Below are 18,872 nucleotides of genomic sequence, written 5' to 3' on the forward strand. Positions count from 1 at the left end.
TAGTTTTCAATATGCATAAAAACAAATTCAGAGAAGTTGACCTCAGCGTTAAGATTTTACCAAATCACAGATGTTTTCAAAATCCATTGAGTATATTGATTTATTGAATAATTAATTCATAATTTAAACTTAAATGTTTTATTTGGGATGTCACAGGTTATATAAACCGAATTTGGTTTATTAATAACTGATGCAGAAGTCATGCAGCGACTTACATTAGTGATTTAATATGTTAATATACATATGTAAATTGTGCATTTCTAAGAATGACTTTAAAATTTTAATCTTATCAATTATTTTAAAACTGACATTTATAAACGAGACATTTTTGTTATTTATTCAGAAATATTTCCCACCATAAATGTCGATTCCTATCGAAATATGTGCTAAACCAAAACAAATCATAAAATAATACGAAATCGAAAAAAAAGAAGACCGGGAAACAAAAGCAAGAAAAGGAAAGAAAATTCCACCGAGTGGGTGGCAAGTCCACAAGAGGAGAAATGAGTGGTTGGGGGTTTTCTTTTTTCGGGAGTAGGGGCGCTCCGCACATGTGTGCATACATGAATGGCAAATAAAATTGCGAAAGCAAGGAGGAAACGGGAGGCAGAACAAAGAGCGAAATCAGAAGACGACAATGCTGCAAATATAGAGCGGTGGGGGGATTCTGCTGCAGTCGACGTCGACGCAGCTTTAAAATATTTTTACATAGCTCAAAAGCACACACACACACTCAGACATACGGGCAGCATTTTTGACTCGCCAATCATAAAATAATATGCATACACACATACGGCTCCAAAGAGCGGGGCCGTATAAAAAATCCATTGCCATTTGAAAGCCAAATTTAAATTTTAAGCCACGCCTCAAACAAGCGCACGCATCTCACACACACACCCATACACTGACAACAATGGAGCCCACGAGCGAACCACAAACGAGGTAGCCCCCCACTCACACACTCACACGCTAAATTTTAAAGCGCATAAAATGTGTGTGTGAGTTTACAATTCACTCGCAGTCAAGAGAGCGAGAGCGAGCGCAAGAACTCCTCTCCACTCCAATTGGATTGTGAATGTGTGTCTGTGTGAGTGTGGAACGCAGAGCTCCAAAGCTCTCTCTCGCTCTTCTGCCAGCGATTCTGCCTTTTCTGACCCAAGTTCCAATTCAACTGCAGTCGACGCGCAAAAGTGGAACCAGTTAAACGTGTGGAGCGCTAAGTCGCGTTTTTTATCACGTATACGCCACCATTTCCCCAGTCGGTTTTTTACCCCCTCATCGTGTATGTGTGTGTGTCCCTCTGTGTTTGTGTGTGTGTGCGTGTTAAAAAAAGGGAAAATCAACCCTTAAGGCTTTTTTAGGGGTGCAACGAACACAACACAGCAGCACAACAGTTTTCAAACTCAAAATCCCAAACGCCGGCAAAGAGAGCGAGTGCGAGAGAAAGAGCCAGAGCGGCCACAGAGCGAGAAAGAGAGAGCAGACAGAGGCAGTCATCATCATCATATCATCATCGTCGGAACGCAAACATTCAGGCCTAGAGCGATTATCCGTTAGTTCGCTGAGAGCTATCCTGCCGCTGCGACCGCTTCTCTGTTGTCAGTTTCACACGAGACACGAACGCGTCCACACGAAAGCGGCGCTTCCAAGAAATCAGAATAAATCTACAAGATACTAACTAGCCCAACAAACGAATAAGAAACAATCAGAACAGAAACAGATATTTACAGTGCTCAAGTGAATTCACAGTGCTTAAGAAACATTAAACATATCGCATATAAACACTTTGCATTTGCACCATTGAGTTGTGAAAATGGTTATGTCGGAGCTACGTTGGCACACCGCTAGTCCCGAGGATAATAAGAGTTCCTTGAAGCGCGATTTGCTCAAATCCACACCGACCAGTGCCCGCGAGGCCGCCGTTCACATAATGCAGAATCGATGTAAGTTAACGCCTTTCAAACACGTTAAGAACAGTTTAAATACTTGTAGTTATAATCATAACAATCCCAAAATGATTTAGCATAAACAATATATAATATTGGTTTCTAGGTGTTTCATTAAACGCACTTTTAGGTATTAATTCTACTTAGATTTTGTAGTATCTTTTCACAATAAATTTATTTATAATATTTATTGTTCTTTAATAATTTCATGCGAAAAGTAATTTGATTCCTTAATTTTAAAAGATTCATCTTAATTCTAGCCAAGTCATATATATTATATTATCCTTTCAATCAATAGGTTAGGGACAAAGTTTTAGACAAAATTAATCTTGCGATTACTTTTCTAAAGTTCTCAAGTTTATAGATACTTTTCGTGTTTCACAGAATTGTTGCCACATTTTAAGCTTTATTTGGTTCAGTGTTCAGTAATTCCAATTGCATCACCAACAAGAACCATCTTTATAAATCTTTATAAAGAATCCTGAAAATAGTTTCTCAAATCCAAACATCTAGTAATCATCCCAAATAAATTTTCCAAAGCGTTTGTTACAATTTTTCCCTTCACCGCTAAGTTACTAAGCCAGACCTCGTGAAAATTACCATGGTTGAGTCAGTCAGGTGCTCTGCACATATCATACTAAAAACCCAAGACCCACGGCTCCAATAGCCAGAACAAAGAAAACTGCAATCTGCTTATTGAAAATAAACACCGGCACAGGTGTCTCCGCCATAAATATTAACTCCCAGCGACCCACTTAAAGACGGGTCTCAAGACCACTCAAGACTGGCGGTGCCAGGCGAGAACTACTACATACTATGTACAAACGAACAGACTAACAAACTTAGAAGCCACAAATGCCGGACCATAAAAATATTTATTAAAGACGCATTTCTTGCACAACCAGCCCACAAATATGACCATGTAAATAGGTGCACCACCGATACTGGTGGCGATGGGCACTCAATGGAACCGCTTGGCCGTTGTAAACAATACTTTTAATTTGTTGCCTTATCAATTATCGTTTTTCGAAGCGCAGCGAATGCGGGGCAATAAAAGAGCGCATTTCGATGACAAATGTAGTAAAGAAAAAACAAGAAAATCGTCGCAATATGCGTAATAATTCCGATGAGCCATACTTAAGGTGCACCAAGTGGTACGGGCTTTCGTATGGGCTATGATTGATTGATTATGTAAAACTTCCCTAATGAAAAGTGAGTAACTGTCGTATGCAAGTCACCAGATAAGCGCAGGCGACAATGGGCACATGCTAATTAGATTGGCGCTAGTTTTTAAGTTTGGGGATTTTTTTACGTTAAACAAATTTCCATCGCCTCGTACAGGAGTACTTATTTGGAGCACGTGACGCCAGTGACTCGCGTAATCTTAAGCACTAACGATAGCTAATATATGTCTCATGATATTCCTATAAGAGCTTACCTTGTACAATACGATTTGCTTATCGTCGCCGCTTATCGCTCCAAAACCAAAATCGAGCCAACGTTTTGCACACCTGCAGAATAGCCAAAGAATGATTCCAAGAAGTCCAGCACGTATTGTAAACAAGTATCGTCATCTTTTGGTGATTTTAATAAATTAATCGAGGCCCATAGAAAATACTGGTTCGCCGCCAATCAGTTTTAAGTTCTGCTCGGCCAATCAGTTTTAAATTAATATATTTGGCCGATTACGGCGCTCGGCAATTGACGACAATGTCCAACTTGAATAATAACATTATTTTTAGTCATTGTCCATGAGCTCATGCAGCATTTTGTGTTTTTTTTTTTTTTTGCTTTACTATATCGCGTTATCACCTATCGCCGCTATAAAAGCCGATCAAGAAAGAGGGCGTGTGACCGCTTTTTATGGGTAATTCTTGGAACTCATAGGAAATAAATGAAGAGTCGATTAAGATTTACAATTCGCAAACGGAAATCGATTGAAAATGCAGTTAATATGATTTTGTAATGCAGGCTAAGTGATAAGCAAACAGTCAACAAGGTTTGTTGACTCTTTAAAGAGCTCAAAAGAGTGCGCAGACCTCAACTTGCAATTACATTGCCTTAAAAACTTACAAAGGCTAGTTGCATATTTAATTAGCATTTATTGTAATATTTTTAGACAACAATGGCTTGCATGTTAATTGAGCAGAATGCCTATTAACTAGCTAGCCTACTGAGAATAATGTTTGAATAATTCCAAAGGACCCTACGCTCCTTTATAGTTTTCGCACTCTCTCGCATCCTTTAATCAAGCTTTCATTTCGCCGCATTCGAAGCTTTCGCTCCTGGCTTCGACTTTTCCAGTTTTGTTTTGCTACGAATATACAGGCAGAGACAAAGGCGAAGGAGCACGCACATTATGTTTGCTTTCCCTTCACTCTATTGTTTTATTTTATTTATTTATGTTATTTTTTCGGCTACTTTTCGGGCTGCCCAGCCCAGTCCGCAATGGAGGGGTCAAGAGTTCAAGACACGCAGCTTCCGCCGCCGCCGTCGACGACGACGATTCAATCGATAGTCAGTCTCAGTCTGCGCACGTGATGACCATATAGCATTCATATATAGAAAGTCGGTTGGTTGGCTCGCCTGTGCTCGTCTGTGTATTGGTTTTAGCCACCCCCAGCCAGCCAACTGTCGAGGTCATTGACTAATTGTGTGCGCCACACAATCCCCCACCCCTTCCCCCTCCATCACCACGAACATCATCATAAACCGCCACCCCCGCTGGGTGATTCTGAAAAATTCTATTTTATTTCCTTTTCGGCCGCCTCAATTTTTGGGGGTGGCCGCCTGTGGTTTTCGCAAATTTCTCTGCCAAAAACTGTAAAATTCTGGAAAACCTTTCGAATGCTGCTGCTGCTCATTTCCACTCGTGCTGGACACGCGCTAGGGTGTTGAATTTCCCGAGCACTCCACCTCCACCGGAGTTACATAATTTATGTGGCATTTTAACGCCGGGTTTCTGTAAAATGCACATCTACCTAACTCTAGCCGATATATACAACATATATGTGTAGTTTGTTGGATCCTCACATATGCCGCACCACTTGAACGAACTGGCAGCAGTTGTGCCGCTTAATTAGCGGCTCAAAGGCGTGGCCAAAAGGGCGACAGAAGTGTGCCAGAAGTGAGAGGAAAGATTGTGGTGGCATAAGGAGGGAAATCCAGCTCAGATAAAGTGATTCGCCTTAGGTAGCGGAATCAAGGGAAGGCACATTCATAGATCTGCGGTTAGAACGAGGGCATTGGGAAATGTTAGCTGGAGTCACTAAAAGAAAGAAGAGTGCTTAAATTAACTTAGATCTTCTCCTTCAATGCATACAGCATATTGTTTAGAAACCTTATATCAAAGCGAACACAATCCGCTGATAGGAACCTTGAAATTTCCTTATACCCACCCCAGAACCCTAGTGTCATACAACACCCAAACAAGAAGAGCACTCAATTTCTAATGCATTTCCGAGGGGTCAGCACGCTGCACTCGTAAATTAGCCATCGAGTCCAGAAACGAAATTCAATTGCTTCCAAAATAAAAATGCAGCACAAATGCCGTCCGTGTGTTCGATGGCAACTTCAAAAATTCAAATCGTACACGGACCAGGTGGTTCCTTGAACTCCAGTTTGGCTGCCGCCCCTCGACGAGCTTCATAAAAATATCCTTTTATAGGCAACGGTGTGGATGTCTGGACTGGCCATTTGGTCAGTTCTGGCTTAGAATGTATATCGCTATCGATTTTGTGTATCGTAAACTTTGGAGCATTTGCTTTTTGGAACATTTTATGTTCGCGACGTGTGTGTTATTTTACTTTTAGCTTTAAGTGGTCTCAATTTGGCTAGTCTCAAATTTGTGTTTTCCCTTTTATTTTCAGATATCAGTCGCCTGTCGCGTTCGCCATCGCCACTTCAATCGAATGGTAAGTGTATTTTCCTATTTCACCCATTTTCCTCATTTTAGAGCATCAGCTGTTGTCCGAAAACGATTTACGAGATTTGTCCACTTCATACAGATAGACACGAATGTATGTGCCACTATATGTACATATGTGTATTTATACCAGGTCTGAAACATCTGCTTTTTGGGGCAAGCGGCATGAGGCACATCTCGGTTTCACTAAATCACTCGCATGTTTTGGGTTCGACACAAAAGACAATAAACCGGAGGGAATATCAAACTATATTCAACCCTTGCCTGCGACAGCCACGCGCTAGGCACTGGATATATAGGGTATATAGATGAATGGTTCGGTTTTAGGGTTGATTGGGCTGTTTCGCTAGGGAGGGTCGCCCCTCCTCGCACAATGGCATGTCAAAACTTTTGTCACAGCCCCTGCGACTGTGATTTTGGTCGAGAAAATGGAGAGGGGCGTCTTTAAGTTGATTTTGATGTCTTATTAAATGGGTGTTTCGACTTAACAGCTTCTTAAGTAGTTGCTGAGGTGACAATTGGGCCTGTCAATTCCCCCTAATTGTTCGTTCGCCCAACTGAGGAGCTAAGGAAAACCATTGTCGAGTGTGGTGGTGGTCTTTGGGTGCACTATAAATATTTGATAGATTCATAAAAACCTTCGATTATTATTCATAACTCGTTGCTCGCAGAAGGCTGCGTTCAATTTGCAATTCACACTTTTCAAATTTCATGGACTTCGTTAGTCACGGTCCGAACAAAAAACCAACTTCAACCTTTTCTGGCCCCCTTTCGATATTTTTTCGCCCCCCCTTTTTGACCACATTATTGACAGCATTTCGCTTGATTTGAATTCGAATATGTGTGAGGGAGGCTGTCTGGTCGTGTGTGTGTGTGTGGGACTGGACACAGTTGCTGTGATTTCTTTCACGAACATGAACATATATATTTACATATATTTTATGCAAAAATTATTCCGTTATGCCGGCCGTATGTGGGAGCGCTTTTGGGGTAGCTCAATGTGCAGTCAAACTGACCATTTGGCTTTTTATTATTGGTTGTGCTAAATGGAGCAGGGGCGCACCGAAAAGGGGTTTCCTTATAGAGCTTTTAAATGTGTCTTAGGCTGTCTTGTCCATCATTCATAGCTGGAAAATACTGTATTCCATGTTTAAATATAATCCGTATAGCTTTCAACATTAGAAATAGCAATTATTGTAGATTCTTTGAAACCCCTTTTATAAAGATAAAGACACATATCTCCGCCCATGCCGATAGCTATTCACACAACACATACAAATCGAATTTGCACATCATCTGAATACCAAATGGACGCACGTAGCCCATCCAAGGAGGAGAGAAAGAAATCGTTCCTGGCCAGGGTTCGGTCGCATATGTAAAAAGGATGACCATGTGGTCGGTGGGTCGCCCACTTGGGCGAATAAGTCATCAAATTCACGTAGCACCAGGGATCGGGTACTGAGGATTGGGCATTCGGTATTGGGGATTGCGAATCGGGCATCAGGAGGCGAGCAGAAGTCATAAAGTAGCCCAGGCAAACATATGCAAAAATTGCCTGCAGTGGACAGGATGTGGAAATTGGTTGGTTCGGGGGCTTGGGATGCGGTATGGGAATGCGAAATTCTGGATGCCAGACCAGGGGTCACTTCAAAGGGTTTAACTCCTTTGATTGCCCCTTTATGAGGGAGGATGTATGGTCGTCTAGTTTTAGCTCAAAAATAAACTCTTGACGTGTATTTAAATATTATTGCAAATCAATTGGGCCGAGCCGAAACCCTCCATTCACTCCATTCCCCATCGCCTTGTTGTATAAATAAAATGCATACAAATAGCAAATTTATACAAATCGCCTGGCCAGGCATTTGAAATGCTAAAATGCCACTTAAAAGCGGCTAAAAGCGTCAGCCAAAATGAAAAGAAAACATGAGAATTCCATTTGATGTCAAGGTGGAACTATGTAAACTATGGACCGATGGTCTCGCAGGGGGTGAACGAAAGACTCGCAGAAATTTTCGCATAATAAATCCATGGCGGTGGGTGGTGGTCACGTGAAAGGCTTTCACTCGAAACCGAAAACCAACGGACTATGAAATTGAACGAAAATTATACAAAACGCTTGTGTGGCCTATGCTAAATTTATGCAAAAGGACATTCGAATGGGTAAAACGGTCGAGGTCCCCACATAGTGACTCATTTTGCATGGCATCAGTGGATGGGAAAATAAATTCTCCATGGGGCTTGGCCAGTTGGTTACGCCTTCTTTTCCTGGGCTTGATTGGAAAAGAGTTGTGTGCTTTCTTGGGAGAGATTTTTCAGAGATGTATGGCTGATGAAGTAGTTAATAAAGTTGGGGTGGATATCCTCACATACATATTTGTACCATTTGGAATTGTTAGTTTGTATTTTCCTAACCCCTAAATCTTTCTTTACTTTTAGCTTCCGATTGCGATGACAACAACTCGAGTGTGGGCACCTCGAGCGATCGCTGCCGATCTCCTTTGAGTCCTGCGCTCTCCTTGAGCCACCAGCAGGCCAAACGCCAGCTGCTGTCGCTGCAGCCCCACCCGGCACACCATCATCACAATCCGCACCATTTGAACCACCTGAACCACCATCAGTACAAACAGGAGGAGGATTACGATGACGCCAATGGTGGGGCATTGAATTTAACCAGTGACAATAGTCGTCACAGCACTCAGTCTCCGTCGAATTCGGTGAAATCGGCCACAGCATCGCCGGTTCCGGTGATTTCAGTGCCCTCGCCAGTGCCGCCCATGATCTCTCCGGTTTTGGCGCCCTCGGGTTGTGGCTCCACCACACCCAATTCCATGGCAGCAGCGGCTGCAGCTGCCGCCGCTGTGGCATCCACAATGGGCAGTGGCATCTCGCCGTTGCTGGCCCTGCCGGGAATGTCCTCGCCACAGGCCCAACTCGCAGCAGCTGGCTTGGGCATGAACAATCCACTGCTGACTGGATCCCTGTCGCCACAGGACTTTGCCCAGTTCCATCAGCTATTGCAGCAACGTCAAGTTGCTTTGACACAGCAGTTCAACAGCTACATGGATCTGCTGCGGAGTGGTTCCCTGGGCCTGGCACAGGACGATCCGGCCCTGACCGCCCAGGTGGCGGCGGCCCAGTTCCTAATGCAGAGTCAACTGCAGGCCCTCACCCAGGCCAGTCAGCAATTGCAGGCACTGCAGAAGCAACAGCAGCGCCAGATGGATGAGCCACTGCAGCTGAACCACAAGATGACGCCACAGCCACGCAGTTCCACGCCGCACTCGATCCGCAGTCCCATCGCAATTCGCAGTCCGGCCAGCTCACCCCAGCAGATGCACCACCACCACCACCATCCACTGCAAATCACGCCGCCCAGCTCGGCGGCCAGTTTGAAATTGAGTGGTATGCTGACGCCCAGTACGCCCACCAGTGGCACCCAGATGAGCCAGGGCACCACCACGCCGCAGCCGAAGACGGTGGCCAGTGCTGCAGCTGCTCGGGCAGCGGGTGAGCCATCGCCGGAGGAAACCACCGATCTGGAGGAGTTGGAGCAGTTCGCTAAGACCTTCAAGCAGCGGCGAATCAAGCTGGGCTTCACCCAGGGCGATGTGGGTCTGGCCATGGGCAAACTGTATGGCAATGACTTCTCGCAGACCACCATTTCGCGTTTCGAGGCCCTCAATCTGAGCTTCAAGAACATGTGTAAGCTGAAGCCGCTGCTCCAGAAGTGGTTGGATGACGCCGATCGCACCATCCAGGCCACCGGTGGCGTCTTCGATCCTGCCGCCTTGCAGGCGACCGTCAGCACACCGGAGATCATTGGTCGCCGTCGCAAGAAGCGCACCTCCATCGAGACCACCATTCGCGGCGCTCTGGAGAAGGCCTTCCTGGCCAACCAGAAGCCCACCTCGGAGGAGATCACCCAGCTGGCCGATCGTCTGAGCATGGAGAAGGAGGTGGTGCGCGTGTGGTTCTGCAACCGTCGGCAGAAGGAGAAGCGCATCAATCCCTCCCTGGACAGTCCCACGGGCGCCGATGACGACGAGTCCTCCTATATGATGCACTAAGAGATCAAGGATCGTCCATGGACTGCAGGGAGGTCACGTTTAGGGACAAAGACAGTGCAATGTGCGGGAGAAATCGAAGGAAGCTTAGCAACAGCAGGTGTGTACTCCTCTAAAAGATATATTTATAAATAGATACATTTATTACTATAAATCCAATGGATAAATAACGTAAAATATTTCCTTAAATATTTCATATGTTTTTCAAAGTCGATAATGTCTTGAAAAATTAACAAATTTTTATTTTATATTTAAGATTAGATATTTGTTAATGACTATCTCAACTAACGTTATCTTTTACTCTGCTTATTATCTTGCAGGTTCAAAGTCGCAAACACATCAAATACTAGCATAATTACTACGGATAGGTATCGGCTCCAACACAAAACGGGGTTTGCTTGTGTTAACTATTAATGGTATTTATTTTAATGTAATTCTATTATGAAGGTTATCCAAAATATTGCTGCTCAAGTGAACCGCGCTACTCATTCGGCATTCAAGTTCACTTGCTCAACAACATTTTGTGGATCATAAGGAAATGGTATTTATTTGCCTTGATAAGCAAATAAGTTCGACTTCTTTATAATTCTTTTTGGCGTATGTGTATTACTAATATTTAAGTACAGTCTGCACAATTTTCAAAGTCAAAATAATGAATTCCTAGCGAATAATTAGAAAGTTTACCACTTTCCACGTAATTTCTTATGTAGATTACATTGTAAGCATATTTATTTTTCGCGTGAATACTGTGATAATCAATTTGAATGATTTTAATTTTAATAAATGAAAAAGAAAACAAAGAAAAACATTATAAACATAAACTAACTGTACTTTGTATGTTATGGGCAAGTAAACTAACACGGAAAACATTAATTTAAACCTATCGTATTTATGTGTAAAAACCGATTGAATTTATGAAACACGAAAATATTTACATTTGTAAAACATGAAATACTAGAATTTTTAAATGTATAACAAAAATGGAAAAAACGACAAAATCACAATGAAATAAAATTAATTATCAAACACAATAACTACGAACATCTTTAATTTGGGAAAACGACTTTTATCCGAGTTTCGGTTAAACTTCCAGCAGAATTGGTATTTCTTCGTTTGCACAAATATACAGAAAATATCTGAAAGATATCAATCACCAGGAAAGGAATGAATTTCAGAAATTAGCACAGCGGCGCATTTAAAAGGGCATCACGAAGAATCGCAAACGTCTGAGGCGATCTGAAATTTTAATAAATAACAACATGCAAAACTGAAATTAATTCACGGAATTCGACTGAGGGAATCCGAGTGCGCGTGCAGAGCTAATAAGAACCAGACACCCGCAGTACGATTCGATCTCATGACCAAGATATCAAGATATATGACATGCAGATGAGCCACATGAAACGAGGCTCCTCTGTGCTTTTTGGTGAGGGTTGGTGGGGGGCGAAGGGTGGGCGAACCCGGGTCACTTCAAATACCCACACTATCAATGGGAAGCCGACTCAACAAAATGAATTCACTGCGATTTGCCGTCATTGTCGCTCCAGCTTTGAGCAATTAAAAATGGTTTACTATCTCGGTGAGTTGGCAAGTGGAAAGTACAGGCGCAATTCGCTAAATATAACAAGCTAAGAATCAAAAGGTATGTATATACTCGTGCAAAACAAATCAACATAATTATCTACTAATTTTGGTAATTATTATGTATGCTGTATATAATAATATAAATAAATTATAATAAATAAATAAAAAATTATCTTTTTATTATCAATACAATCTACTAGATACAAGATACATATGGGTATTCCCAATGCAATCTCCCTTTATATGTCAATTATTTTGTAGGATGGGTAACTGCATACAGCTGTTCTTAAGATTATTTTGAAATTAAAGCAATTCTTCATGTGCCAAGGCCCACTGTACTCATTAGCAAGCCAGAGCTCGACATATACGCAAATGATGTTGAAAGCAGATGCAGATGCCCTCCCATCGACCTCCCTAGTATACTTCCACCGCCCCTTTTCCGCAGTCACTTGTTTGCATGGAAAGCGCATAATCATCGCGTGTCATGTGGAAATTTATACTATTTATGGTCTGTTTGTTTGTAGTCAGATGGAATCAAACGGAATGGGTAGCGTTGGGCTTTCGTCTCCGGTCTTTGGTGTTGGGCCTTGAATGGGGTTGGGATGGGATTGGGATGTACGTACGAGATGTTAGCCCTGGGCACTTAAGCCAGGCTTTTGTCTGGCTTGCCCTTAATTTTAATAAATTCATGGAAAATTGCGGGTAATTACGAGACAAGCGACGACGATTTCACAGGAATTCCGCCATCCAGCCCGCCATTTCCTTCAAAAATGAAACGGCTTGCAGGGAGGGATAATTTGCATATAAGAAAATTGGAGCTCGTAAACCCCATTAACGCGCACAGCTAACATTGTAGATGGATTGCGATAAATCTTTTGGGCCCCTCGAGGGCTTCTCAAAACTAAGACCGAGTTCGAGACCCCCAATTGGCATTTCCCAGGCGACTTTCTAAGCTGCGCGAATATTTTGAATATTCATTCGGCACCCACATCGTCTGAGGCTTAAGTTCTACATGCTTAAATCAACTGAATTATACAAATTAAAGCACATTTAATTACGTACTCGAGATGGAGTGGAATTATAGCTTTGGGGTGATGGGTCGTCTAAGAATCACACCGCTTTTCCTCCATTTAAATCACCGATATGACGAGCTTAGCACCTGCCTGCCTTTTTTTGCGTTACTGTTTTCTTGTCATGCAGTCGCATCAAAGACATCAAAACTAACCTGAATGAGGCATAAATTTCAACTGACTCTTTTTATTTTTGCTCTTCAACTTTCTAGTCGCGAGCTGCAGCACAAAAAAATATGGAAAAAATTTGCAATGCATTGCATTTTAGTTGGAATTGCTTAATTTATCAGTTCAGCACACAGTTGGCATTTCCAGCCCGGAAAATGGTGAAAAAAGGGGAAGGCGGGCGAGGCACGGATCCCATGAATATGCATCGTGCAACTTGCCACTGCCACATACTTTTAGTTAGACATCTAGCTGTTTCGAAGAAGGCCTTCAATTCGATACTGGGAATCTTTTGTTGTTTTTTGGTTGGCATTCCTATTGAACGAGTTAAAAAGTTAATATTATGCATTCGGGATTCGATATATGCAGAAAACTACGGGATATAGCTCTGTGATTAATTTATTAACTACTTTTACTACGAACTCTACAAGAAAAATAATTTGTTTGATTTAATTAAGTACCAAGTTCCTTTCAAATAAATATTTTATTATATGTTATCAGTTTAAAAGTTCTCCTGCTCTTTGTTACAATTTATTTTGGCTCACATTATATTTTCGTATGATTTTATTATTCATTTAAATATATAGAATTTCTATAATGGAACATAAAGAACATTTATATTTCTTCATTTGAAAGTCTGATTCATATCCCATTGCCACTTCCTTCCCAGCTTTTTTAAGTCATTAACTAACCCAATGTGGAACCTTAAAAAATCATACAGCGACCTTAAAATTATAACATTTGCGTGTATCTAATGAATGCAAGTGCTGACCACAATCGAATGTCGAATGCCCAGAACCCAATAACCACCTGCAACCACCTGGTGTTCTGCAATTGCAAATTATGCAATTTCAATTTGCCTTCGACAAAAAAAAAAGCGAAACAAAGAAGCCTTATTAGCATTCGGCCAATGCAAAAGGGAGCCAATTTGTTAATTATATGAAAAGGTCGAGCATGCAAGTTAACCACTTCCCGTTCCTGCTGGTCATTAATTAAAAATTAGTTTTGTAAATATTTTGCTCGCCTTTCTGCGCAATTCGGTCTCAGTTTTTCTGGTATTTTTTTGTTTTAATGTATTTTCTTTGTTTGTTCCTTTCGGAAAATTAAATTGTTTTATAACGAAGTGTCTGTGGCCTGCGAAGCGCAAAAGTGGCGCCGTCCCCTTCCTTCCTTCCTTCCTTTCCGGGGGGCAAATGGTTAACTTCCCGGCACTTTGCATGCGATCATGCAACTGCACCGCTCGGAGTGGGCGGTCAAGTGGGCGGGACGGGGGCTGGGCCCACAACCCAGGACGGTCCATATTATTTTTGAATTTAATTTACGGCTCGGCTCTCATTAAAGCTCGTGGATATAGAATGTCTCTGATGCCCAGCTTGTGATTGCCCAGGGAACCGGAATCCGGTGAGGGAAATCAGATCCCCCATCCGACTCTCTTGGCTGGGTATGTTAATATCGGCTGGAGGAGAAGAGGTCCGTGTAGCCACAACACCTACTTCATTACAGGTTGCACAAACATAATGCAGACGTGGTATTCATGCCTCTTTGAGGTAATTCCTCATAACTGAACAGTGGGTGAAAAGTACCTTACAAATATATTATCTCTTTAAAATCTTTTACTCCTTCGATAAATGAGATACTATAACCAAGAACATATTAGAAGATGTATTTCTTGAATTTCAAAAGTAATTGCGCCATCTAGCTTATTCTATTATTGAAAAACAATCAAGTTATGAATTTTAAATTCCGACTTATTCCAAAATCCACATATTTCGCATCACTGTGCAGCTACAAATCGAGTCCGGTGCATTATGCCAAGAACTATCAAAGTCTTATTAAATAACAATGTAAAAGCCAATCCCCTGGGCACCAACGAATCGCGTTAATAGAATACATCATCAAAGCGAACAAATATACATTTTATGATTGCGATAATCCAGTGAGACACACAAAGAAAGGAGCGTTTGGCCATGGTCAGTGGGTTGGTTGGTAAAATTATAATACATATAACTAATTAGTAAATATCATTTGCTATCCAGAATCGCGTACATTAGCCATGCAAAGACATAAAATCAGTCTAAAATCTACTATCTACAATCTTGCCATGATGAAGAGCACAGAAAAAGATCCAGCACGCAATCGCAACGGACAGCATTTTTATTTCTCATTAAATGCACATTAAACCCGATGATAATTGTGTTTTCTTGTACCACCGCTGGCTCCATGCAAATCGCCATTTGTGGGTGTTTTGCCTGTCAACCGATTCCCCTCTCATAGGGAAACCCACTTGATTACTTATTTAGGAGGCGGCGGTGGGGAGGGGATCGTTCTCATCTCGTGTCGGCCGACATGAAGCCAATTAAAGCTGCAACTGCACTTGCAACAGCAAGTGTCATAAAATTTAATTTATTTAAATTAAGACGATGGCAAAAAATTTGCGTTTTTAATTGTCAAGTGCGGCGTTCGAAGCGCTTAAAAATTTTTCAGCTGCGAGGAAGTAATAATTAGCTTGGGAATCTTCTGTTTTTGTATTTCCTTTAAAACAAAATATATTCAAAATTGTAAAAAATTTCAAATCTTGTTTAATAAAACATTCACACATATTATATTTAATTTCAGACTTCTATGATCCACTATTTAGAGCTAATAAATTATTTTTAAGACTATGATTATTATTTTTAATTGTGGCAGGCCTTTTGAGTTGACCGCCATTGAAATTGTCTGCAACCTCACAATGAAACATCAGATGGAATAACCCATATCCCCCCATCAATTTTAGCCCTTGAAAATTGCAGGCGTTCGAGCAGCTACCAAAATCGAAAGACTTTGTCTTACCATCCTCAGCGGACAATACTCCAAAATTGAACAAAAGGGCGTTTCGAAATGCGCTGGCTGAATGCAATAAAAATTAAATAAAGTCATCAAGTCTATTTACAATTTTTCGAAATTGTTTCATTCAGCACGAGACAAAAAGCCATTGTCAAATGAAGCGAGCAAATCAAAGAACAGCAGCAGCCATCGAAACGGAGTTTGTTGAGTAATTTAGTTGAACTGCAGGATCGTCCGTTCTAACGGATGAACTATGACCTGCCCCGCAGTGTGTGGGTCACCCACAAAACGCTTCCAGGTGCAAATACTACTGATGGCAGTTTCTATTCTATATATCTATCTCTCTCCCAGTGATTTATGATGCCTTTTTGTCTCGCAGCATTCTGCGGAAAAATTCCCCTTAAAACCAACTGCCCAACTTTGTGTAGGCGTCCTCCAAGCAGCACTCCATGTCTGGACCCGATCATCCGCACTCTGTGGTCATCTTTTCCATCTGATCATCCCCCAATGCATCCTGTTTGCCCAACGTACTTTTGGCACGCTTCCCAGCCCCTATACCATCACTATATCATAATAACCCTACCCGAAAGTCCTTTGTTACCTACCTACTCGTACTCCCACTCCCTCTATGGCGATCTCGGCTAAACGCTCCGTTTAGGCTGACCTTAATTTCTCGAGTGGCGTGGCATTAACCTTGACTCGGTCCGATCCTTATCGCGATTGCCTTTATTGTTTACTGTGTAGCAGCCATCGAAAGTGCTTTGTCATTCCCGCAAGGGATCCACAAAGGGAGCGAGGGAGGGCATCGCTGGCGAGGGTGTTTCTGGCCCCTCGATTACGTGTTTCTCCTGGCTATATGGTACTATCGGTATCCCTATCCCTTCGCTTTGTTCGCCACAATTTATTATGACATTTGGCGCGTGTTGAAAGGTTTTATTACGGGGGATCTGGAGTGTGACCATGTGGTGCGGTGAGTGAAGATCGATTTGGAAAAGGGATCGGTATCCTAAAGTTCTACATAAGCATATGCATGTGAGATCTTATACTCCATTCATTTTAATCGGCTTAATTTTACAAAAATTTTCCCTTTTTTACGGACTGTAAATCTATATAAATTTGAAATGGTTTTTTATATTCATAAGAATGCATAATCTCAACGAATGATATCGTGGCATCTTCTAGTTGATCTTCGCCAAGAACTTTTTGGTTAAAAGGCCCTCTAAAAAATACCTTCCCATAGTTAAGTAAATTATTAATTGTCAAACCAAACCTTTAAGCCAAACGGCAAGTGAAGTTGTCTAACTCGCAATTGGTTTTCACTTGCCAACTTGTATATATCTCGTTCCTCCCTTTTTAGTTTTTTTTTTTTTTTGACTTCACACACCGACGCCCATTTTTCTGGAGCACCGCCCCATTTATCAATATTCATTTAGTGTCGTCGTCAACTTGTTCTTATTGTTGTTCCTGCTACTCCGCCCGTTTTGATGATGATCATTAAACGCTGGGAGGCGGGGGGCAAAAATTAATTGACGGCGCATAATGACAGTTTATCTGGAAAAAATTGTTTGCCCCGAGTGTTGAGTTTTAATTAAAAATTATTGGATTACTTTGTTTGTCTCGGGCACCTCTGCCTCTGCCCGCCTATCATTTATCGCAGCAACTTGTGGTCCTACTTGGCTATGCCTAAGTGTAAGCCAAAGCATTTCATCATCTTAATGATAGTCTAAGAAAAAGCTAACTGCTTCGAGTGACAAAACAATTTGCGAGGCAGCTCAGGTCTTCCCACTTATATCTACCCTATACTAAACTCAAAGATGGCTTGAAGGGTGTAGTTGGTTGGCTTCTGGGAAATTATTATGGCAGATGGAATTCGCAGCAGTAAGGCGTTGGATTAAGTTGCTTCCTTCTAATTGGTGTTAGCCACAGCCAAATAAAGGTAACTCTTTTTACACCCAAGGCGTTCTGAGAAGTGTTAGGCTGGCGACTTCAACGTGTTGCTGCTGGCTGCAACTATCAATAAAAACAATTTGGTACATAAAGTACTTAAATAAATATGTGGCAATTAGGTAATAAATTATAAATGCATAATACTGTTATTTTGTAGTACTTAAAACTGTTTCTTCCTTAAAGAATTTTGATATTGCAAAAAGATAAATTTGTACATCAGTACAATACACACATTAGGAACTATCCTTATTTTAATAATATTAATAATTACTAAATCCGTTTATTACAAATACTATATTTAGTCAGGAACAGCAAATAACCAAAACTCCATCCTTGACACTGTCCGTTAATTTCGCTGGTGACTGATCCCCGGCATTGGCCACGTTGACAACCTCATCATCATCATCATGATGTTGGCCATCGGCGAGCGGCTCTTGCCTTTCTTGACTTCCACTGTCGGCCGTATGATTTTTGATCATGTGCTGAAGATCGTACCCCTGCCCCACCTCCTTCCCCCTACTCGTTATGGTTGGCTTTGGTTTGGGCCTTAAGGAAGCCATTACACGCATATATTCAGGAGGCAGTCGGCCTTATGAACTGCAATCATTTCTGCCGCAATGTCTCCCGTTCCCTGTCGCACTTCAGATCGCGATGATGGTCGGGTTACGCTTTGTCTTCGCGGTTGTTATTTTCGATGGCCGCTCGTACATCGCACAATTTATTACAACAAATTTAAATGTCTCTGCCTTGTGTTCGGCATTTTTATGGTATTTCTTTCGGGTATTCCTTGTCAGCTGGACATGCAGATGGAAAATGAAACGCATATTTCAACTACAAATCATATGAAATGCTTGTTTGTCGTTTGTCTATTAGAGGAAATTTACTAATTTGTTGACTTTTTTAAGGCCACAAATGAAACATTCTTACATAGAAGACGCAGCTTCGTCCATCAATTTTCGCTACGCTTTAACAATGGAGCTTCAGCTGGAGCTGTGCATAGTTTTTAAACTCAAATTAAAGCACAAATTGCTACCGCAACGAGCGACTTCAAAGGCCCCAAGCCGATGGATGGGGCCAGGGACAAGAGCTCCGGGTCTCCCAACAGTAGCCCAAAAGATTTGCGTTGCGGCTGGGAGCCAAAGTCCCTGGCCAGAACCCCTCTCTCACAGCATTCAGCCAGCATTCACATCCATCAATTTCTGACGCTTTCATCAAGCGGCATCAACGACATTTGCCACAAAGCAAAGCAAAAGCAAAGGAGCGCAGTTGAGCTGAGCTGAGTTGAGTTGAGGCCATGTTCTGATTATTGTTGCCACTGTGGACCGGATCAGGTTCTGCCGCTCCT

At 41.9% G+C, this 18,872-nt stretch overlaps 1 protein-coding gene across 2 annotated transcripts in view; it reads left to right on the plus strand.

The window, feature by feature from the left end:
- The window catches only part of LOC117146529 (protein nubbin), a 40,264-nt gene extending 29,318 nt beyond the window's left edge, over window positions 1–10,946 (plus strand). The window contains exons 1-4 of one of the 2 annotated variants that reach the window (XM_033312811.1): window positions 1,190–1,943; window positions 5,816–5,860; window positions 8,308–10,035; window positions 10,256–10,944. In XM_033312811.1, the coding sequence (XP_033168702.1) occupies window positions 1,814–1,943; window positions 5,816–5,860; window positions 8,308–9,938 (1,806 nt within the window). In that variant the 5' untranslated portion in view covers window positions 1,190–1,813 and the 3' untranslated portion in view covers window positions 9,939–10,035; window positions 10,256–10,944. Of the gene's footprint in view, window positions 1–1,189; window positions 1,944–5,815; window positions 5,861–8,307; window positions 10,036–10,255 lie in introns of those variants that run through there. The other variant, XM_033312802.1, reaches the window with a different exon arrangement.
- The last annotated feature ends 7,926 nt before the right edge of the window (window positions 10,947–18,872 follow it).

Source organism: Drosophila mauritiana, chromosome 2L (genome assembly GCF_004382145.1).
Source record: "Drosophila mauritiana strain mau12 chromosome 2L, ASM438214v1, whole genome shotgun sequence".
Classification (NCBI taxonomy): domain Eukaryota; kingdom Metazoa; phylum Arthropoda; class Insecta; order Diptera; family Drosophilidae; genus Drosophila; species Drosophila mauritiana.